The sequence below is a fragment of the Anoplophora glabripennis genome, unplaced genomic scaffold, assembly GCF_000390285.2.
Source record: "Anoplophora glabripennis isolate ALB-LARVAE unplaced genomic scaffold, Agla_2.0 scaffold6, whole genome shotgun sequence".
In the NCBI taxonomy this organism is placed as follows: domain Eukaryota; kingdom Metazoa; phylum Arthropoda; class Insecta; order Coleoptera; family Cerambycidae; genus Anoplophora; species Anoplophora glabripennis.
This window is the reverse complement of record NW_019416749.1, coordinates 2,203,895-2,229,456: the sequence shown is the minus strand read 5'-3', so window position 1 is coordinate 2,229,456 and position 25,562 is coordinate 2,203,895. Positions and strand designations below refer to the sequence as shown.

Here is a 25,562-nt window from a genome sequence, read left to right as displayed (position 1 = left end):
ATCCTATAATAATAATTTTCACAATTGTGATGAAAATTGCGATAAAAATATTAAGTACATTTCCAGTATAATTATACAGCTGACAACAATGATACAATTAGACTGTGAATAGACCAGGCTTCATCTAGAAATGTAAATAAATAAGTCCCCTTTATTTAAATGTCCTTGCAAATTTCTGATTTGACAGTCGAGTTTGCCATGAAAATCGAGCTCGAGAACGTGGTGTCAGATTTATCATACCTTTAGTAGTTTCTGAGATAACCTGAAATCCCATCGAAAATGGACCAGCCTGTACATCAGTTCAACCTACTAGCATTGAAACAAACCTTCATACCGGCTACCTCTTAAGATGCCTATCTTTTTCTTACCTGAGCGCCCTGCTGAGCTTATCGTAGTTCATGTTCGGCTTGGATTTCCGTTCACCCCACCTGCGGGCCACCTCATCGGGGTCGGTGAGTTTGAACTCCCCATTGGTGCCTTCCCACGTGATGCACGTCGCATTCGACGAATCGTTGAGCAGTTCTAGCAGGAATTGCCACAGTTGGATCTGGCCGCTACCCTGCGCCACCAATCGGCTGGTGGCCGCATTCAGCAGCTGATACGGGTCTGCTGAAAGCGAGAAACCATGTTTTTTAGCGGCTTTCCAAAGATATTTTATCTCAGGATAAAGTTATAACAGGATTAGATAAAAGAGATATCCTGGATTCACAGTTATTTTTTTTAAGAATTTAGAATCATAATTTATGCAGTAATCCAAGAAACAATAAATTTTAGCTCTAATACTTATCCATCATATAATTTTTTGTTCTTATTTTAATTACTCTATTTTAAAGAAATTCACTCCATATCTGATTTTCGGAATCTGTACACAAAGTACAGATACAGAGTGTTACGTGTACATTGGACTACTACAGACTCATCAACTTATCTACCTCTATACAAAGTTGCTTCGTCTAGACTAGAGAATATTTTTGTTTTTTTTTCCAAATAACTCTATAAAAGCTTTGGCCGATTTAAATAAAATTTGGTATGTGTAGATATACAGGGTGTCCCGTAAAGTATGTTACAAATTTTGGGTGGTGATAGTACATAAAAAAATATGACTAAAAACTCTAATAAATTTTCTGAAAAGATACAGCAAATATCATAAGATTTTTAGAAAGACCATTGAATTTAGAGATTTTTTTGTCTCTTGCATTTTTTATGTAAAATGATTAGTTTTCTAATAAATTTACAAAATGCAAAGGGAGTTTACTAGGTGTTAAATTTGACGTATTCAAAAAGTAGGCGCCTGTCACTTTTAACATAGTTGACATTTGTTACCATATTTTAATCGTGTCTGTTGACGAATTATTAATTTGTGAGTACAATGGCGGATAACAATCGTTTTACTAATCAAGAATATGCCGAAATGCATTTTATTTATGGATTATGTAATGGAAATGCAACAGCTGCTCGAAGAACATACATAGAACGTTATCCGCAGAGACGTCAGCCGTCTACACAATTATTTACTCGGATTCACAGACGGATTATTGAAACTGGTAGTGTGGTACCCCGTTACATACATTGTGGTAGAATTGCTAGAAGACTACCCGCGCAAGATGAACAAATTTTGAGATCTTTTGAACAAAATCCGGGAGAAAGTGTGCGAAGGGCAGCTAATCAGTTACAGCTTTCCAGAATGTCAGTTTGGCGTGTTTTGAAGGAAAACGGCCTTTATGCCTACCATCTCCAAAAAGTGCAACATTTAATGCCTGAAGATCTTCCCCGACGCCTAGAATTCTGCCGAATAATACTTAACCATCACCAACATAATGTGGAATTTATTAGCTCCATTTTATTTACCGATGAAGCCACCTTTACACGAGATGGTTTACTGAACTTGCACAATGCACATGCATGGTCAGACGAAAATCCTCATGCTACCATTGATAGTCATCACCAACACCGATTCTCAGTCAACGTATGGGCTGGAATAATAGGTGACTATTTGCTCGGGCCTTTCTTTCTACCTCAAAGGCTTGATGCAGTAGAATATTTAAACTTCCTAGAAAACCATCTCCCTGAGTTAATGGAAAATGTTCCTTTAAATTTGAGACAATACATGTGGTACCTCCATGACGGGGCACCTGCGCATTTCAGTGTTCATGTTAGAGAGTATCTACATATGCGGTTTCCTAATCGATGGATTGGAAGAGGATATAATGCACCAATAGCCTGGCCACCGCGATCACCGGACTTGAATCCTGTCGATTTTTATCTTTGGGGACACGCGAAATCTCAAGTTTATGCAACCCCTGTTGATACAGAAGATCAACTTAGACTGCGAATTGTAGAAACCTTTAATTTAATAAGAAATAGTCTATTCATATTCCAAAGAGTCAGATTTAACTTTATAAAGAGACTGACAGCATGTATCGATGCAGAAGGAGGTCAATTTCAACATTTATTATAATAACATATTTTGTTTTAGTTCTGTTTTGGTTACTTAATTAAAAAAATTATTTTGGAAATTGATTGTATTCTTAAAAATTCACTAGGCTTAAGAAATGTATGTAAATAATTCGGAAGCACTCATCTCTCTGCATTTTGTAAATTTACTAGAAAACTAAACATTTTACATAAAAAACACAAGAGACAAAAAAATTTCTAAATTTAATGGTCTTTCTAAAAATCTTATGATACTTGCTGTACCTTTGCAGAAAAATTTTTTTTAGCAAAAAATAGGATACAGGGTGATAAAAAAACACCCTTCTGCTTTCTCGATTTTATTCATATCCGCATTATTTATTGATTTCCTAAAGCTGATTAGCCCCTGAAAATTTCATTAAGTTTTCTTTTTCCAACAAAGAGTTACGTCATAAAAACTACTTTTATAGTTGCACCTTTGAAGGTCTGTAACTTCAAAATGGTGCGTTTAAGAGGTTATGTTTATTAGAGTTTTTAGTCATATTTTTTTATGTACTATCACCACCCAAAGTTTGTAACATACTTTACGGGACACCCTGTAGATGTCACTTTGTGACATAGCAGTCATTTACAGAAATGGGAAATATGCTTAGGTATATCCTCCACACTTGTTTTGTCACAAAAAATTAAACTTTCTTCAAATTTAAGTTTTTTGTACAGTGTTTGTTTCCTTAGTACCTAATCATCAACGCTAAATGAAACAACTTTGGATAAAGTTAAAGTTTAATCAAATATATTTATGTTTACCCTTAGAATCAGTAGAGGTTCCATGTAGGTATACAAAAAATTGGGACAGCCTATACCTACAGGGTGAGTCATTAATAATGATACACAGCTTAATGGCAGATTGTTAACGTCAAATTCTAAGAAAGTGCATTGAAGTTGGTGGTTACATGGAGAATTTTTTATGTTTAATAATTTTTTAAGGTATGCATAATGAAATTTTCAGTTGCTGTAATGTTTGTTTTAATTTTTAATGCAGGCTTGGGTGTCTTAAAAGACCTGCTAATTTTCAAATTTAATTCCCGCCGAATCTCAAAAACTTGAAACGTCTGTATCCCGATAACGGTTATTATTTAAAATTGAACGTAGTTCAATAATTTCTAGATAGAAAATTCAAAATTGTAAAATACAAAAAGTTAGACATATTTTTACATTGATAGGACAGTATAACTAGCACCCTCTAGACGAGACCCCAACACTGTTTGCATATTCGTATTTGCAACCTCAAAAAACGTAAAACTCCAAATTTTCAAAACAATCGGTCCATACATAGGTATCTACATAAAATATAACAAAAAATCGAAAATATTTTTTCAACTTTAACACCCTGTAGAACGAAAAGGAGCAACAATTGATTGAGGCATGTTTGGTTCAATCGATATATTTTGACGTTAACAATCTGTGTACCATTATTAATGACTCACCAAGTATACTTAGATACAAAGCTTTGTTCTTAATTTTCTGGGACGCAGATTGTAAACAGTGCCTGATTTTTTGTACTTTCGAAGATTCCCTTTCAAAAACCATTGAAAATGCCACTAGCAAATAAAAAAACCTAACTCAACTCCCAATTAATTTTTGAAATTATTTAATAAAAAAGTTTTTTTGCAGTACACAATGCTATACTTAGGTATGTCGGTTGGAAAATGCATGGAATAGGTATATATATACAAAACACTGGAAGTACAGCGCACAGATGTCACTTAAGTATACAGGGTAATTCACTGTGACGGTTACCAAAAATGAAACATTGTATTCTTTGGTGAATTTTAAGGGGAGTCTTTCGTATAAAGTTTTTATCTAGGACGCTTCGTTAAAAAGATACAGGGTGTTAAACTTCAAAAAATATTTTTTTATTTTTTTTAAATAATATAAAAACTAGTGAAATAATAGTGGAGTCAAGATAGCTTAAAATTACGCATTATTTCGAAATAATTACGGGAAACATGGATTTTCCTAAAACCTTTTGAAATTACTTGGAGATAAGTATTAGAAAAAAGTTATAAACTTATTTTTGTACGCTAATTGTTTTTTAATTGTTTAAACAATAAAAATAGTTTTTTTAAGAACATTTAAAATAATTCAATGAATTTTAAATCGAATTCTTTCAAATTGACAATATAGGGGTTTTCGATGTCGCTGAACAAGAATATGGTGTCGGAAAATGAAAATTCAAAATGGCTGATCCAATATGGCCGACTATTTTAAACAATTTATAATTGTTAAAATTATCGATTTTAAATCAAACTCGCTCATATTTGTAATATAGAGGTTCGAAAAATGAAAATTATAAACGGCTAAAGAGGTTTTATTGAAAATATGTTTATTTTTTAAAAAACAAATTTATTACAAAATAATTAATTTTTAAATCTCATCGAGTTCTTGCTCTTCTTCAAAAATATCTGGGCAATTAAGGCCAATAAAATTGAAAAAAAAACACTGACTTTAAATACAAAAGTACAAAATCAAAATCAACGTCCCCTATTATTTATTTATTCATTAATTATTTTAAAAATGGATCAATATTCATATAGGTATAAATATTAAACTCATACATTTACAGGTTTATCATAAAAGAAAACGAATATAAATAAATTAAATGCAAACTGAAGATTATTTGTAATATTAAGTAGGTAATAATATTACATTAAAGAATTACAAGTGTACGAGAGTATAACCTCAAAATGGACAAAATATGTGAATAATACACTTTCTAACACACTGATAACTGCAGCTTACTCGAAAAACGCATTTAAAATAGATAAAACTGTAAGTAACATTCAAATCAAAAGTATACGGTTCCATTTAAAATTTTCAACTTGACCTCTGAATGACCTTCAAGGTCATGGTCAAGGTCACCGCTGGATTGCTCACTCAAAACCCTGCAACTTTTGTCCTAATCATTTTTTTGTTTGAGCAATATAGAGAGCGAGATAGAAAAAGAAATCCAGTGGGTTGAGGTCCGGTATTTTCAGTTCGTGTTTTATTTTTTACTCGAAAATCAGGCGTTTTGTGAAAAACATAAGAGAGTTCCTAGTAGTTTATAGAAAATGGAAAGACGAATCCGTAAACATCATGATTGTTAATATACAGCAGTGGCGTACTATTTTATTTAGAAAAATATGTCACTAGTACCCTGTATCTCCGCCACTGAAATATATAAATTTTAGAAAGGCCACAAATTTTGAACAATGTTAATTTTTAAATTAATAAATTATTAAAAAAAATTAAATATTTTTTTAAGTTTAACACCCTGTATCTTTTTAACGAAACGTCCTAGATAAAAACTTTATACGAAAGACTCCCCTTAAAATTCACCAAAGAATATGAGGTTTCATTTTTGGTCACCGTTTGTGAATAATCTTGTATATCGGTGACTAGGTATATTTAAATTTTCATACGAAACATAATGACGTTAAGTCGGTATTATACTTCCGGTAACTACCAAATACCGCATGTGTGATGCCGGCTTTACGAATTGCTTCATGTCATACTACTTAGCTTAGTGTCTAACTAAGCTTTTTCGGACTTTTTCATGTAAAAAATTGTTTGCGCAAAATTATAAAATTGCTTCTGTCCCAGTTTGCTACGTATCATATTTTAAAAGCACCCTGTAGGTACATTATAGAAATATAAGTAAATTTATATTTTCTGAAGAAATCAACTAAACACAAATACCTAAATAACAATATATTTTAAGTATGTATTGCTAATAGGAAAAACTTTAGGTCTAAATAACATTTTATAAATAAATGTTAGCGAAAAACTTAAAATTCTGTGAGAGATTTCATGTCGAATAGGAAATTGGTCGGTATTAAAATTTAAAATATCTAAGCTTTTGGACAATAAAAATAAAGATTATAGTACAATGGAGGAAAATTAAGTACCTACACATTTAATTGAAAAATTCATAACTGAAACAACTAATTAAAAAGATGTAAACGTCATATTTGCTATACCAAAGGATACATATTATAAAAAAAATAAATATAATAAAAATATGTTCGATCTATAATCATCGTCTAACGAGTTTTTCGAAGCATAAACCTTATTAGATGGAGGACCTTATTTGGCTCAGATACCCTCATAATAAATACAAAAAGCATTAAATTGTACCTATAAAAAGTCAATATGTATATTATTTTGTAACACATTATAAAATGTGTTAAATCTACTTTCTTCTTACAGGTATTAATTCAAAGTTTATGTGAAGATCCATATCTTCTAAATTTCAGTAAAAATTAACTATCTAGGTATTTATAGTGTCCTGGGGAGGAATGTTTATAGAGAATATTTGCTCATAAATTTATAAATAAAAGGGTTTTTCCTCTCCAGACTCAGACAGAATAGTGTGACACACATTAGGTACTTACAAAGGTTTAGAAAGTAGTTCCTAAATGTTTTTATAACATTTTATGTTATCTGTAACTGATGTTGCTATTTCTAGTAGAGGAAAGTGACAAAAAACAATTCCGATTCTATCAAAAGCTCGATAGAATGTTGCCGCATAGTTAGCTCGACTTTAATTTTAGGCATAACATTTTGACTTTCAATTTCAAATGTACCTATACCTCTTTGCAAAAATATGCAATGCTTTTCAGTCGAGTGACAATCTACTTGTACAAATATACTAAATACATACCATTGTAAATCATATTTGCGGAATGTAATTTATGATGCACAGGGTGTGAGCGAACAGCCAACCTTCTAGCCACTAACAAATCCTCGGGGGTACAACCCGGCAGCCTCCACATGGCTGCCAATTATGCAGTTAACATTTTCCCTTATTAGAAGTTTTGGACACTTTAGACTATTTTTTGTCTTTCATGGAACAGGTGTCATCAACTGTCTAACAGGGCACTAAAGTTTATAAGTATTTAGGTACCTAGATAATTGTCGAAATAAGTATACCTACAACTAACCACAATGATAATTAAAAAAATTTAGCGGTGAATCAATTCCATTTTTCTGTTACCCATAATAAAATAGTCAAGTGTATTTTAAATTTTCAATTAATTAGACAATTTCTCAAAAAAAATGTATCGGTAAAATGTATCTAATAGTAACTGTTTGGGATAAAGAATAATTTGTTGTGTAAACAAACTGTGATTTTTCTCAGTAATAAGGGTACTTTAGAAATTTCAATTGTAGCAATCAATTGTTGGATAAAAATCAAAGTAACAAGTGAAGTCTAGAGTTAGGTAAACAGATTTATTTCTAAATAAACTTTTTTGCCTTGCAACTTGAATAAAACTAATTGATCCCACCGTGTATCTAGACTACTGTGTGTATAACAGAACAACATGTGTATTTTCCACTATAATACGACGTTATTATGCACCAAACACCACCATCGAGATTTCGGCACTGTTAACCATCAAGATCGACAACAAAACAAGTTTCACGCTTCGAAAGTTGAACAATAAGTGGCGCCGAGACGCCAAGCGTCAGGTCAAACGCTCCCCTCCAACCTAGCGGGAGAACGTACATGTGTAAACCCTTTGCACATAAATTAGAAGAATGTCATACGTCGAGTTTGTTTTTGTTGACAATTTGGTTGCCTAATTATAGAGAAAATTGTTGAGTGAATTTAAATATGACTGGAAATATACCATGTATAATAATTCTTACGATGCATAATACCTAATTTAATAATTCATTTGAAATTAAAAAGAATCATACCCTTGCTACGATACTTGAATGTCAATATTGAAAAAAACTGAATTATAAAATGCTGATGAAACAGGCATACTCTCTTCTTATTTTGGGGTACATGTATGGGAAGTTTTTATGAAGGAAAGTAAAAATTCAAGATAGAAACACTATTTTTAGCTACTTACACCTACGTAAATGAAACAGTCAAGTATAAAATTGACTGTGTTTCCAGAATACTTCTTCTATGCATTTTCTTAAATTATAGAATTCTTCACTTAAAACTTATATACTTCGGATTAGATGAGAGTCAGTTTTGGTAATTATTTTTCAGATTACGTTATATTAAGCAGAGGTGTGTCTCAAGGAAGTATTTTGGGTCCTGTGTTTTTTTTTGCTTTATATACTGACGATTTTTCATTTTGTAATTTACATCAGTATGCAGATGATACGCAAATAGATTATTGTTTTTCTTTAATAAACTCACATGTGGCTGCAAATAATGTTAATGAAGATTTAAATAAAATTGCTGAAGTATCTGAATGTCATGGTTTAGTCTTAAATATGAAACAAAATCCCAGTTAATAATAATATTTGGCATTAATAGGTATTTTCCATGTACAAAAGAAGCTTTAGTTATTATTTTTTTTAAATACGAAGAAAAGTTAAAAAGCCTGAAAATACCTTTACTGAAAAATTTCTTGATCTTCTCCTTCGGCTGAAAGGGGTACGTGCAATTAATTACTCTTAAAACTAAATTCGTTTTTTCTATCGCCAATATAGTCATTTCTTTTTAGATTCTGGACTCTGGATCAGTTTGGAGGGTAACTCGATATACTTAGGCCCCATCGGGCCCCTTATGTATCCTCACAGCGAGAAATCAGTTCTCCTGAGCCATCAATCAACCTGTCAAGGAGAAAAAGGTGATGACAATGCTCGGGGGATCTCTCTGATGCAGGCCATAGAAGGCCACCGTTCTCCTAGCACGGATTCTCTCGTTGACGAGACACCAGTGCATTCGCAGAGTAGATGGAAAACTGTATCATTTTCCTGCTCACAACCTCTACAGAGAGTTGTTCCGTACTTCCTCATATTGTAGAGGTGTTTCCTTAGCCAACCGTGTCCGGTTTGAATACCCGTTACCAGGCGAAGGCTTACCCTAGACATAGCCAGGTACTTTTTCGCTGTGTCTTTGCTGGGGTATCCTAAGAACTCTTTAGTAAATCGACAGCTGTTTATTTCATTCCGCCGTGTTCTAAACGTTTTGTGGGTGTCTTCCTTAATCATTTCAAAAAGCGCTAACAATTTGTTTTAGATAGCTCGATATGTTTGAAATAAATCTGTTTTTCTTTCCAAACTAACAGTCTAAACAAAACAAAGTAAATAGACCATATTGCAATTCACAGGATGTCAGTCATTTTGATTTTTGAAAGGTTCAATTAAGCCTCATCCCATTATTATTAAAACGTCACATCGTAAACCACGTCGAGATTTACTATTTTTCTTGTTTTCAATTAGAAAGTTATTCCAAGAACTTACAGATTAACTACTAAAGAATGCAAAACGTGTCGAGGTGATATAATGTTTATTAGACACCTCAAATTTGTCCCTGACATATATTAATAATATGTAAAGTATTTAGTCAATTATATAATAAATAAACATATATAGAAGGCCAGATTCTTGATTCATTACAGGTATTTGTATAATATTTAAATAAACAAGGTATTTTACAACTAAACTTTTTAAAACTAATGGTTGAGATAATGGAACAATTAATAAAAAAATATATATCACAGATATATCTGGTATCTAGATATTTAATGGAGATTGATTTTGATTTATGCCTATTTTGATAATTCGATAAGGGCATTGAATTGACAATGATATTCCTAAGGAAAAAATTTCTTTGTTTTATGTAAAAAACGAGTTTTCTACTCTACAATTATCAATAGTCTATTCAGTGATGTATTCTCCATCGTTATTTATAACCCCCTCTCAACATTCAACAAGTTTCTCGATGCCTCTTCTGTAGAAATCCTCCGGTTTGGACTCGAAAAACTCATACAACTAAACACCGCGTAAGGAGTTTGACAAAAAGCGGAAGAGGTGAAAATCAGAAGGGGCGAGATCGGGAGAGTAAGACGGGTGGAGTAGAACTTCCCATTTCAACTCCCCGAATGGCTGAAGTACAGTATTTTAAAATACCTACAAATTTTTTGTTTCATCTTTCGTTTATAACAGTTAGTTTTGTTCAGTTTTCATCAGGAAATTTAAGTGCATACATACCTACTTAGGTACCTCTTTTAAAGAATAAAGACTTTTTGTCTACACAACACACGCGTAATGCCACAACAACCTCAGCGGTATAAGTTAATGAAATTTGGCCGTAAACAGGAGACAGCAGAGATTCTCCTGCGACAAAAGCCCTACGAGGGCGAAGGGCAACAGCCTTAAGCCCGTAAGTCGGCGGGTCGAGTGAGAAGTGACGGCATTTGACTTTTAGATGTGCCCCATGCGGTGCCCTAATCCCCCAGGAGCCCCCCTGCATTCAGGCCGTTTCGCCCGTGATTGCTGGATGCCGGGCGCCTTCGCTTGCCGAGTCATTCTTTCCAAAGTTAATAATAATTAGAATTGGTAATAACATTTTGTTAATATGGCAAACTTCAAAAATATTTCAATCTTCCTGTGGAAAAAAGGTCGGAAAGAATTCCCCTTAGTAAATGTGTCTTGTGACAGGAAGGGCGACAATTGCGTTACAAGTACTAAAAAGCGGATAGAAGAATTATTTTTTCTAGTTGCTATGAATTTTTCCAATATGCCAAAACAAGGTTCGAAATTTGAATCAGTAAAAAGATTATAAGCTGAGAAGATCTAGGAAACATGACGAACGGGGTACGAAGACAAANAGTTGCTATGAATTTTTCCAATATGCCAAAACAAGGTTCGAAATTTGAATCAGTAAAAAGATTATAAGCTGAGAAGATCTAGGAAACATGACGAACGGGGTACGAAGACAAAATGAAATTAATTTTTTCTTACAATTAGAGCAATAATAAATAATAATAAGTAAGTTTTTTGTCAAAGCCGTCCCTAAAGTCATAAAGAACAGTTGGCAACCCGAGTCTCCAAGGTTTGGTACGACTGAAATATCAACAGCAGACGAGAAGTATTTTTAAAAGATTTTCTACCGGATTAAAGGTAGTCCCTGGGAAAGGACGGTGATTAACAATTATACATACCGGAACTGAATGAGGAATTTTGTATGTTTACATGTGTTCGAGCTACGACGAACAGCAGATTGCCATGAAGAAATAGACTCTTTTGACTTTCATCGAAATTGGTACAGTGATTGTCATGGATAATACGCCTTACCATAGCCAACGAATAGAAAAATTGGCAATATCAGCATGAAGAGTAAATAGGATATTGGATCATGGATCATGAAATCATGGAATAGTTGAATGGATAACATATTGATTATAGAGACACGATCTTAAAAGCACAATACAACAAATTCATTTAAATATTTTCAAAAGTTATATTTTTTGTCATAAATTTAAACTAGGTAGGAATATATATTTCATATGCTCCATAACATTACAGTCGGTTCATGCTTTGAACCTTCATTTTCCATAAGAAAAAAAATCGAATGGAGTTTGACAAAGGACTCAGTTCATGACTGGCAACTTCGTTCATCCTAAATTTTGTGTATAGTTAGTTGTATTTTACCTAATTGTTCTCTAAATTTTTTATCCAACACTTGTATATAATGATACTATAATTTCTTTGGTTTTAAAGGAATAATGTGGCCTATAAGTCACTAGTAAGTTATGACTTATAACCCACTAAATCATAAACAGACAAATGTTTGGTTTATTTTTCTAGTTTTTATTAGTAAACCAATTTTAAACAGTAATAAGTCAACAAATAACCTAAAATGCTACAAACTTACAATCTACCTACTTATTAATATCAACATTTATGGTAAAACCGTAATTTGATGCCAATGGATCATTGGAATCATTTTGTGATTGTTCACATATTTATACCACTATCAAAAGATGTGTCCAACTATTCCCTAGTTGAAGAAAATCTCAGAAGTTTAACTTCTTGGGAGCAAGTAAGCTTAGTAAAAAAAAAAACATTAAAAAAATTTTTTTTTTCGTTAATTTAACATGTAACAGGACTACTAACTCTGGACGAAAAAATTACCAATTCTATTCTTTTTTGCTATGTACGTACGTAAAAGTAAAATATGCTGTGCAGAGTAAGTAAATCACTTAAACAATTTACCGGATGTAAAAAGTAAAAGAAAACATCAGTTACCCAGATACCAACAGCACATCGCAATTTCCATCCACGATTTAATTAAAAATTCCCACCTTACCCCGAAGTACTCGTGCTCGCTCCCGGAGCCTAATATAGACACACTGTATGCAAATCCCCTTTAAAATGACACTCTTCGACTTAATTATGGGGCAATAAATAACTTAGCGGGCTAATATGCGAGTCGAAACTGCGCTCCCGGATCCTCCGGCAGATAATCCGCGCCGGGCCCGGTTTATCCCCAAATCCCGGCCGCCGCTCTCATTATGCGACGCCGCGGGATCCGCGATATTGTTTTCTTGATTACCTGCCCCGGCGGCTCAGCCGCCAAGAATTCCTGCTCGAACGCTTTAATTGAATAACTTGGCATTGGAAGAGGAACTTGTTACAATGTGACGATGTTCCTGCGACGGATGTGTGTATTATTTTTTACTGCGATTCACAGACTCTTTTTTTACCTTACACAGACTGTTCCGAAGCTAATGGGCCATAGTTTCGCTTTAGTATAAGGTATTAAGTTAATTCAAATACATTTAAACATATTTTGTTGTTTATCCAAAGACCATAAGTCCAAGTTTTATTATATGGAGCGGAAGCAGCATTCGAAGGGCTGAGCTAATCAAAGGTTGCTTTATAATATTGTGACTTCATGGGTCGAGAGTTTCTCTTGTTTCTTTTTGTAGTAATTGTTTGGGTCTAGAGTCTAGACTATCCCATATATGTGCAGAGGTACTTGGCAAATTCTGACTGCTACCCCAAATTAATTTATATGGTTTTCAAATCACCAAGAACTTACCAATTATGCTCTGCATATTTAACTAACATGGTTTCATAATTTTCTTTTAATATGGTATTGCGTGTTCAATGGGAATACGGGCATATTCTTTTCCATTTTGTAAGCTCTCTTCTAGCTGTGTTTCGAAGAATATATATGAACAACCTCCATCCGTTGGATTTGTAAATCTTAGGTTTCAGTTTATTCAGCAAACCATGAACATTTGTACAGTACACCAGAGCCATCGTCTTCTTTATTGAAGAATTTTCGAAACTCCTTTTCCTGATCTCTGTAAAAAGTTCTTTTCGTTCGTGGTACTACCAATATTCGACTCTGACTACGCAACCAAAAATTCAGAAGCAACTTTTGGAAACCCTGAAAGAAATTAAAGATGCCAGGGCAGATGAGATGTTAATATGATGGCGGATATCTGTTGGTTATCGAAAAGAGAAACTGAATACAGTTTTTTAAGTTTTAGTATGATTACATGATTTTAACAGATTTAATACAACAGGCAACTGTTTTTGTATTAATTCTCTTTTCGCCGATCGACATTAATAAGGCGTAGTTTTAGTGATAGCTGTCAGGCACTAAAGTGTCACATTTACTGCCTAAGCATTTGAATCATTTTTACTGCTGCTAAATCAAAAAGTAAAATTTGCGCTTTAACGAAAGTAATTTTATTTATTGTAAACATTTATAGTAAAATTAGAGCAACCTGTAAGGGATATCCCTTGTCCTGTTTGCTTTGAAACATTTACTTCGTCTGTGTAGGTTGAAGTGTTTTCACAAGTAGATGGTTTATGGACTATTGAATCCTCCAAACTGGTTGAATTATTTAAAAAATCGCTTCCAGCACTTGTGTAGTTGCAGTAGGGAACAATATTTACGAGTTATAGACTCCTCAATGTAGCCTTCAGTTACCGTTGAAAATTTCCATCCACCATATATTTTTAAAGTTGTGATATCAGCTCCTGAATTCATTAATAGTGTCGCTGAAGTTCTACGGAAACAATGTCCAACAATATTCGTGAGCATCCCTCAACTTGAGAAACTCAGCAACTTGTTTTGGCATTTTCCCAAATGTATATGAATTTCTATTACTTGGTTACATGTTTTANCCAAGGTTTGGTACGATTGAAATATCAACAGCAGACGAGAAGTATTTTTAAAAGATTTTCTACCGGATTAAAGGTAGTCCCTGGGAAAGGACGGTGATTAACAATTATACATACCGGAACTGAATGAGGAATTTTGTATGTTTACATGTGTTCGAGCTACGACGAACAGCAGATTGCCATGAAGAAATAGACTCTTTTGACTTTCATCGAAATTGGTACAGTGATTGTCATGGATAATACGCCTTACCATAGCCAACGAATAGAAAAATTGGCAATATCAGCATGAAAAATAAATAGGATAATGGATCATGGATCATGAAATCATGGAATAGTTGAATGGAAAACATATTGATTATAGAGACACGATCTTAAAAGCACAATACAACAAATTCATTTAAATATTTTCAAAAGTTATATTTTTTGTCATAAATTTAAACTAGGTAGGAATATATATTTCATATGCTCCATAACATTACAGTCGGTTCATGCTTTGAACCTTCATTTTCCATAAGAAAAAAAATCGAATGGAGTTTGACAAAGGACTCAGTTCATGACTGGCAACTTCGTTCATCCTAAATTTTGTGTATAGTTAGTTGTATTTTACCTAATTGTTCTCTAAATTTTTTATCCAACACTTGTATATAATGATACTATAATTTCTTTGGTTTTAAAGGAATAATGTGGCCTATAAGTCACTAGTAAGTTATGACTTATAACCCACTAAATCATAAACAGACAAATGTTTGGTTTATTTTTCTAGTTTTTATTAGTAAACCAATTTTAAACAGTAATAAGTCAACAAATAACCTAAAATGCTACAAACTTACAATCTACCTACTTATTAATATCAACATTTATGGTAAAACCGTAATTTGATGCCAATGGATCATTGGAATCATTTTGTGATTGTTCACATATTTATACCACTATCAAAAGATGTGTCCAACTATTCCCTAGTTGAAGAAAATCTCAGAAGTTTAACTTCTTGGGAGCAAGTAAGCTTAGTAAAAAAAAAAACATTAAAAAAATTTTTTTTTTCGTTAATTTAACATGTAACAGGACTACTAACTCTGGACGAAAAAATTACCAATTCTATTCTTTTTTGCTATGTACGTACGTAAAAGTAAAATATGCTGTGCAGAGTAAGTAAATCACTTAAACAATTTACCGGATGTAAAAAGTAAAAGAAAACATCAGTTACCCAGATACCAACAGCACATCGCAATTTCCATCCACGATTTAATTAAAAATTCCCACCTTACCCCGAAGTACTCGTGCTCGCTCCCGGAGCCTAATATAGACACACTGTATGCAAATCCCCTTTAAAATGACACTCTTCGACTTAATTATGGGGCAATAAATAACTTAGCGGGCTAATATGCGAGTCGAAACTGCGCTCCCGGATCCTCCGGCAGATAATCCGCGCCGGGCCCGGTTTATCCCCAAATCCCGGCCGCCGCTCTCATTATGCGACGCCGCGGGATCCGCGATATTGTTTTCTTGATTACCTGCCCCGGCGGCTCAGCCGCCAAGAATTCCTGCTCGAACGCTTTAATTGAATAACTTGGCATTGGAAGAGGAACTTGTTACAATGTGACGATGTTCCTGTGACGGATGTGTGTATTATTTTTTACTGCGATTCACAGACTCTTTTTTTACCTTATACAGACTGTTCCGAAGCTAATGGGCCATAGTTTCGCTTTAGTATAAGGTATTAAGCTAATTCAAATACATTTAAAAATATTTTCTTGTTTATCCAAAGACCATAAGTCCAAGTTTTATTATATGGAGCGGAGGAAGTAGTATTTTCGAAGGGCTGATCAAAGGTTGCTTTATAATATTGTGACCCTCTCATGGGTTGAGAGTTTCTCTTGTTTCTTTTTGTAGTAATTGTTTGGGTCTAGAGTCTAGATTATCTCATATATGTGCAGAGGTACTTGGCAAATTCTGACTGCTACCCCAAATTAATTTATATGGTTTTCAAATCACCAAGAACTTACCAATTATGCTCATGAACATTTGTACAGTACACCAGAGCCATCGTCTTCTTTATTGAAGAATTTTCGAAACTCCTTTTCCTGATCTCTGTAAAAAGTTCTTTTCGTTCGTGGTACTACCAATATTCGACTCTGACTACGCAACCAAAAATTCAGAAGCAACTTTTGGAAACCCTGAAAGAAATTAAAGATGCCAGGGCAGATGAGATGTTAATATGATGGCGGATATCTGTTGGTTATCGAAAAGAGAAACTGAATACAGTTTTTTAAGTTTTAGTATGATTACATGATTTTAACAGATTTAATACAACAGGCAACTGTTTTTGTATTAATTCTCTTTTCGCCGATCGACATTAATAAGGCGTAGTTTTAGTGATAGCTGTTAGGCACTAAATTGTCACATTTACTGCCTAAGCATTTGAATCATTTTTACTGCTGCTAAATCAAAAAGTAAAATTTGCGCTTTAACGAAAGTAATTTTATTTATTGTAAACATTTATAGTAAAATTAGAGCAACCTGTAAGGGATATCCCTTGTCCTGTTTGCTTTGAAACATTTACTTCGTCTGTGTAGGTTGAAGTGTTTTCACAAGTAGATGGTTTATGGACTATTGAATCCTCCAAAATGGTTGAATTATTTAAAAAATCGCTTCCAGCACTTGTGTAGTTGCAGTAGGGAACAATATTTTGCTTTACAACTGATTTACGAGTTATAGACTCCTCAATGTAGCCTTCAGTTACCGTTGAAAATTTCCATCCACCATATATTTTTAAAGTTGTGATATCAGCTCCTGAATTCATTAATAGTGTCGCTGAAGTTCTACGGAAACAATGTCCAACAATATTCGTGAGCATCCCTCAACTTGAGAAACTCAGCAACTTGTTTTGGCATTTTCCCAAATGTACATGAATTTCTATTAATTGGTTATATGTTTTACCCTTTGAATATTAAAAAAAAAATCTGTTTCTATCTATTTGTGTAAGTTTTGTGGCACTATATTTCTGATATACTTATGTCTAAATATTCGCTTACAATAAAGGATATTTTTTCTTTGTTTTTGTAGTAGGAAGAGTGATCAGCAATCTATATTTTCCATTATCTTCGATATCTCCAATTTTTATTTGAAGTAATTTGTAGACATTAAAAGTAGCTCTGAGCGTAGCATATATTGATCATAATGAAGAAGATTTCATACTTATGCTTAATTCAGAGAAATATACCAATAGTACATTTTCTGAAAAAGATCTAATGTTATTCTGCGCACGGTAATCAATACATTTTTTAAATGTTTGCTGATATATCTTGTTCAAGGTAATAAATCTGGTAATAAATGGTAATAAATTACACTGTATTTGCTTTGCTGATTCAATAATTTCGAACAGAATGTCAATTCTTTCATCTGAAATAATAAATAGTTATTTTTATTGATTTAAATAGGAACAATATGGCGATTACTGTGTACACCTTACTTATTTACTTAATAACCNTCCATAACGTTGTAATCGATTTTTGCTTGAACCTTCATTTTCCATAAGAAAAAAATCGAATGGAGTTTGACAAAGGACTCAGTTCATGACTGGCAACTTCATTGAAACAAGTGTGGATATCTTGTTAGTCCATGTGGTAATGGTTCTAGTTCATCCTAGATTTTGTGTACAGTTAGTTGTATTTTACCTAATTGTTTATCCAACACTTGTATATAATGATACTATAATTTATTTGGTTTTAAAGGAATAATGTCGCCTATAAGTCACTAGTGAGTTATAAGTCATAAGTCACTAGTAAGTTATGATTTATAATCCACTAGTGACTTATAGAATATCATAAAAAGACAAATGTTTGGTTTATTTTTCTAGAATTTGAAACATAATAGGTCAATTAAAATGCTACAAACTTACAGTTTACCTACTTAGTATTATTAACATTAACATTTATGGTGAAGCCGTAATTTGATGCCAAAAGATCATTGGAATCATTTTGTGATTGTGGTCAATTTATGGAACGGGTTGCCCCTTTACTTGTGCTTGCTTCAGGAGTCTGCACCCCTTGTATCCTTTTAGCAATATCAATTTTGCTGGAAATTGACTCTTCTATATAACCTTCTGCCACGATAGATGACTTCCATCCACCACCGTGGCGTTTGAGTGTTGTAATATCCCCTCCAGCATTGGCCAAGAGAGTTGCAGATGCGCGACGCAAGCCATGCCCTGTATATAAATTAGAATCTGTAAAGCCCAAAAGTCGCGCAACAACACTGGGGATTTTTGATAGCTTATTAATACCAACACATTGACGTGTGCATTTTCCCTTTTGAAAATTGTAAAAGAACCTTTTATGCTGAACATTTTGAGGTCTTAGCTTAGAACATATTCTAATTAATTCAATTGGATTAACACAAAATCCTTCAGTTAACCAGCGAAGCTTCTTGGTCTGTTCATTTTAGTATCTGAAATCATAATGTGGATATACTACCCTTTGTCCTCTATATTGTCTATGCTTATATGGGTCAATTCCTCTCAAAAACTCCAAATATCAACACCACTTAAAAACAAAAATTTAATAAATATAACCCCGTTAAACTATTCAGTAGAACCTACCTTAATCATAAGATGATCTTCGTCTAGGGCTTCACGCAAAAATTGTTCGATTGGTTCTTTTTCTAAGACCTTGGATTTTTTTGGTTGAAAATGTTTGCGCTTAGACTTTAGAAATGCCGCTAAACATTTCCCAGCGTGACTTATATATACCGTAACACATAACAATAACTATTAAAAGTGATGTCCAGTTCATTTTAGAGAAGCGTATTCTTAATCAAATTTAATTTATTTGCCTGCTGCTGATATTATTATCTAAGTTCACATATTTATACCACTATCAAAAGATGTGTCCAACTATTCCCTAGTTGAAGAAAATCTCAGAAGTTTAACTTCTTGGGAGCAAGTAAGCTTNATAAATTTAAACTAGGTAGGAATATATATTTCATATGCTCCATAACATTACAGTCGGTTCATGCTTTGAACCTTCATTTTCCATAAGAAAAAAAATCGAATGGAGTTTGACAAAGGACTCAGTTCATGACTGGCAACTTCGTTCATCCTAAATTTTGTGTATAGTTAGTTGTATTTTACCTAATTGTTCTCTAAATTTTTTATCCAACACTTGTATATAATGATACTATAATTTCTTTGGTTTTAAAGGAATAATGTGGCCTATAAGTCACTAGTAAGTTATGACTTATAACCCACTAAATCATAAACAGACAAATGTTTGGTTTATTTTTCTAGTTTTTATTAGTAAACCAATTTTAAACAGTAATAAGTCAACAAATAACCTAAAATGCTACAAACTTACAATCTACCTACTTATTAATATCAACATTTATGGTAAAACCGTAATTTGATGCCAATGGATCATTGGAATCATTTTGTGATTGTTCACATATTTATACCACTATCAAAAGATGTGTCCAACTATTCCCTAGTTGAAGAAAATCTCAGAAGTTTAACTTCTTGGGAGCAAGTAAGCTTAGTAAAAAAAAAAACATTAAAAAAATTTTTTTTTTCGTTAATTTAACATGTAACAGGACTACTAACTCTGGACGAAAAAATTACCAATTCTATTCTTTTTTGCTATGTACGTACGTAAAAGTAAAATATGCTGTGCAGAGTAAGTAAATCACTTAAACAATTTACCGGATGTAAAAAGTAAAAGAAAACATCAGTTACCCAGATACCAACAGCACATCGCAATTTCCATCCACGATTTAATTAAAAATTCCCACCTTACCCCGAAGTACTCGTGCTCGCTCCCGGAGCCTAATATAGACACACTGTATGCAAATCCCCTTTAAAATGACACTCTTCGACTTAATTATGGGGCAATAAATAACTTAGCGGGCTAATATGCGAGTCGAAACTGCGCTCCCGGATCCTCCGGCAGATAATCCGCGCCGGGCCCGGTTTATCCCCAAATCCCGGCCGCCGCTCTCATTATGCGACGCCGCGGGATCCGCGATATTGTTTTCTTGATTACCTGCCCCGGCGGCTCAGCCGCCAAGAATTCCTGCTCGAACGCTTTAATTGAATAACTTGGCATTGGAAGAGGAACTTGTTACAATGTGACGATGTTCCTGTGACGGATGTGTGTATTATTTTTTACTGCGATTCACAGACTCTTTTTTTACCTTATACAGACTGTTCCGAAGCTAATGGGCCATAGTTTCGCTTTAGTATAAGGTATTAAGCTAATTCAAATACATTTAAAAATATTTTCTTGTTTATCCAAAGACCATAAGTCCAAGTTTTATTATATGGAGCGGAGGAAGTAGTATTTTCGAAGGGCTGATCAAAGGTTGCTTTATAATATTGTGACCCTCTCATGGGTTNATAACGTCATTAGTCGTTTCCGTCAAATCCCAAAGATCGTACTTTCCATTGAAAATGGAGCTTACCTCATCCCATTTAACACCACGTATCCCAAATTTTATTTAAATTGTTTGTATACTCACAGTAGGCCCATACTATCGAGTTTAAGACAGCCTGTACAGATAAATTTAGACATTAATACAACTAAATAACTTTAAAATTTCATTATTAGTATAAATATAATCTTATTTGTTCAGATTACTGTAAATACTAATAGAAATTAAATTTAATATATAAAATAGTATACTTAAATGAATATAAACCTTTAATATCCGATATCTAATATCTACTATAATAATGATTATTTATTATTGTGCATTACTTAAGTATGATATAAAATATAAAGATTTTTTTTCAGGATTTAATTATCTTTATATAATTTTATATAAAAAAGGATAAATTAAAACGCACTTCCCAAAAATGGTGCAGGTATTCAAACTTCCACACATTATCCTATTATAAACTTAAAAATCAGAAAATTTGTAACAGTAGATACAACATATTATTTACCTATTACTTTGGAAACAAGTTAAAATGAAATGCTGTTATAAGTACTTAATTATATCCATACACTAAATATACGCAAAAACATCAAAAACATTTTAAACGCAGATATAATCAATTTGTTATAAATCTATCATATCATTATTTCCTCACATTTATCTATAAAAAGCCTTGAGTTATTTACATGAAAATTTGATAAAATGAACTCTCTCTTAACGATAAGCACATCGCGATCATCAATGCTAAGTGCGACTCATTTTATTATTATGTAATACAATACAATGCAAATTTCATTGTATCGATCTTTATATAACACCAGTAATCAGCATTACAATCCCTACTAATCAACATTATCACCTTAGTACATTGTTTTCAGAAGATATTAATGGTATTACATTTAATTAGTAGTGGTCATTATTTTGAAACAGATTATTATCAGCTCTCGTATTTTTACTCTGTTTTGAAGATATCAAGCTAATTCAAAAAAGTACCACGATTGTTTTTAAAAATATCTTATCAAATGAAATCAAACATTGTTCCTCGATAACATAAATCTAGGTATGCAAAATATCTAACTCCGCAAACAAGATTTCTACCTGTTGACATTGCTGAAAACAACACTGTTCTACGGGCTGCCCCAACTGAATTGAAGCATTGAATTACATCAGCAATATCTAGTACAAAGCCATTCAAAAATAATTAACTAAAATAAAAACTAGAATTGATATGTCTAAATATAATTAATACAAAGACACATACCTCAAGTATTAAAATTGTTAAATAATTCTAATTCAAAGTATCTTGTATTTTTGTTTTCCCATCATCGCCCTTAACAAGACCAGAATCCAAAAAAACTGTTACTAAAGGGTGACCCAACATTCACGAAACATGTAGTTTTGACAGAAAACATAGATTTTTTGATTAAATATGACTGTTTTGCGGCTGAATTTGGTTGATACAGCTCTCAATTTCTTCCATCGCGGCGTAGGTGCCAGGCCAGGAAAAAGAGCTGGGAAATTACCATTTCGCGACTTTTCGTTTAGGCAAGCTGAATTTATCACTATAGATGCTACATATTAGATAAGTATATATTGATTAGATCAAAAGTTATAAGCAGAAGCCTTAGTTGCAAAATGAAATATACGATGCACGCGCATGATATATTATACAGTTACAGTTATTTAATAGACTGGGCTGCTCCTCGTCTATTAAATATAAACCGCGGCATTAAATCTTGTACTTTATTGCCTAGTTAAACAAATAACTATAGACATATATGTGTCATTTTTACATTCAATATCTATTACTAACTGTTTACCAGTTACTGCTGGCGTAATTTAATGTTATTTGGGACATATAGAGTACTTGTTTCAAGTAATTTTAACAGTTAGGAATCTTGTGTGTGGTGTTAGATATCTTTTGCATACTTAGATTTATGAATTGAATTCATTTGATAATATTGTTTAGGAAAAATTTTTGAATTAGCTTAAAATAAAGAACTGGGCCATAATTCAAGAGTGTTTACTTATGAATGGATTTTACGCCACGCAATTTTTTTTTTTGTATAAATATGGATCATTAACAGCTGTATGCCATACCAACTTTGGTTTTGATATCTACCTACCAGTTTAAAAAAATATTTAAAAATCCATTTTCAACAATTTTCTTAAGGATTCAAAATTGAATTCTGCTTTATTAAAGTTTTTTCTGTTAATTTTAACCCATAGAAGTTTGGCAATGGAATTAAAGTGTATACGATCTTATATAGTTAAACATTACTTATTATTTATTTATAAAACAAGAAAGTATTCTATTTATGTCATTTACGTTCGTTGTCGAAGCAATAATTTAAATCAGTGTGGTAGTACCTATAACTCACCGAAACGTAGAGGTACTTTTCTTTCACCTAATATAGCGAGGGGTATCCAATTATTCAGCCACAAGAATCTGTTACTCACGAGGCAAGAATGTTGTAGTACGACTATGCAACAGCTACACTTAAATTTAACTCAATAACGAAGATTCAGGTTGATGGGTGTAACCATCTATATTAATATATCGATATGAAATAGCTCTTCTTGAATTTTTTTCTAAATGAGAAAACATTTTCTAAGCACAAAAGTTATACGTTTGACGTTCGTATTGAGTAAGGCCAAGTATTTTGAGACATTTATGCACTTTAAACAACGAACATTCAATTATTTTCCTTCCATACCGCTAATGTGATTTGTATGTGGTATTTCTTTTGAGACTTTTTAGAACGATATTGCTTATAACTTTTAAACGGGAAATAATACAGAAAAATGTCTCTTTACAAAAGTATATTAGAGAAAAGAGAGCTTTTTAACAGGAAAAAATTTGGGTATGTTTCCGGAAAAAATATAATTAATAACGTCATTAGTCGTTTCCGTCAAATCCCAAAGATCGTACTTTCCATTGAAAATGGAGCTTACCTCATCCCATTTAACACCACGTATCCCAAATTTTATTTAAATTGTTTGTATACTCACAGTAGGCCCATACTATCGAGTTTAAGACAGCCTGTACAGATAAATTTAGACATTAATACAACTAAATAACTTTAAAATTTCATTATTAGTATAAATATAATCTTATTTTGTTCAGATTACTGTAAATACTAATAGAAATTAAATTTAATATATAAAATAGTATACTTAAATGAATATAAACCTTTAANTGAGGATAATATTCATAGTCCTGCCGTTAAAAAAGCGAAATTCGTTTGAAAATAATTTATTTGAGTCTGTAACTCCGCTGTTTTACGATTTTTTTTTAACTTGAAGCTCTTTTCATAAACTTTCCGAATATGTAATAATATATAACTATATTACGCCTGCGTCGTATATTTCATTTTGCAACTAAGGCTAAAAAATAAAAAACTTTCCAGGTTGCAAATTTGAAATTTAAAAAAAATGACAGATTTCAATGTATTATTATGAAATCTACCATGAAAAAAATCAGTGCGATTGTGGAAGATGCTCGGGATAGTCCAGACTAATAATTAGTTAAATTGTTTATAAGGCCATAACTTGTAAACTATTCAACTAACCGATTCCAGATTTCGTGTGAGTTATTAGACAGTGATAAGGAATGAGAGGATGCGATACCAAAACGTTCTGGTAATAAGAACGCAGTTTATAAATGTTTAATTCAAAAGTCATAAATAAACTTCTTCTGTTTATTACTTTTGATATATTCAGCTTGCCGAAACAAAAAGTCGCGTCCAACTCTATATTTCCTGGCCTAATGAACCTTAGACTGCAAAACACCACAAAGAAAAAAGTTCAACGGCGTTAAATCGCATGATCTGCTAATCATCAAAACGGGAAATTACACGACCAGAAAATGACACATGCAGTTTAATAATATCTTTAAAAAAACTGAATTTATTTGAATTAGCTAGTAAAAAAAGTGGTCATATACTCAAGATATCGTCACCGTCAGAGTTATACTGTTGTATGTCCCATTTTTGTCATTTTTTAGTTATTAGCGCTACAAAGTTGTATGTCGGTTAAACTTTTTTTCTGTGGAGGCACAAAGTTGTATCTTAATAGTTTTGATGCAGACAACCAGAATTATAAAATTGTATGCATCCAATACAACGTTTTTACGGTTGCATAGTGGTATGTGGTACTTACACTCTGTTAACCTCAAGAATTTTATTATCTTTCGGTAACAAAATTGTATGTGTCACAACAACTACATTGTTATTTTAAATATAACTTCTGTAACCATGAAATTCTATACTCCTGGTCACTCATGTAACCAAGAAATCGATTCTGTACATAGTTGTATTGAAAGGCTATTAAATAAAACGGAGTATTATTCACCCTTATCACTGTTACGAATTCTATTAAAAGTGAAAAACCGTATAAAATTATTCAATTAAAGGATGATGATTTTAAAGATTATAAAGCATGTGCTTCTTTATATAATTACAAATCCGTTCCTTTTAGCCACGTCGTTGCCTTAAAATTCACGCAATCTCAATTTGAAGTAAAAAATTAATCATGCACTAGAAAATTGGAAAAAAGTTTGTATTCGTGATATCCGACCTACAAGATCTGATGCTGCAAGAACCAGCAATAAAATGCAACTTCCATCGCGTTTATCTTTTAATGAATCCATTCCCGAAAATAAAATACAAGCTGTCAAAAGTATGTTCAAATGGATGCCTGAATATTTCCAAAATAATTTTCCTCTGCTCTTAATTTTGTTATATTAAATGTATTTCTATGAATAATGTGTTAACTTTTTCGAAAAA

At 32.6% G+C, this 25,562-nt stretch overlaps 1 protein-coding gene across 2 annotated transcripts in view; it reads right to left on the bottom strand.

The window, feature by feature from the left end:
* The window catches only part of LOC108911570 (DNA-binding protein D-ETS-6), a 64,766-nt gene that overhangs the window by 4,214 nt on the left and 34,990 nt on the right, over nucleotides 1–25,562 (bottom strand). The window contains exon 5 of one of the 2 annotated variants that reach the window (XM_023455405.1): nucleotides 369–609. In XM_023455405.1, the coding sequence (XP_023311173.1) occupies nucleotides 369–609 (241 nt within the window). The remainder of the gene's footprint in view (nucleotides 1–368; nucleotides 610–25,562) is intronic. The other variant, XM_023455406.1, reaches the window with a different exon arrangement.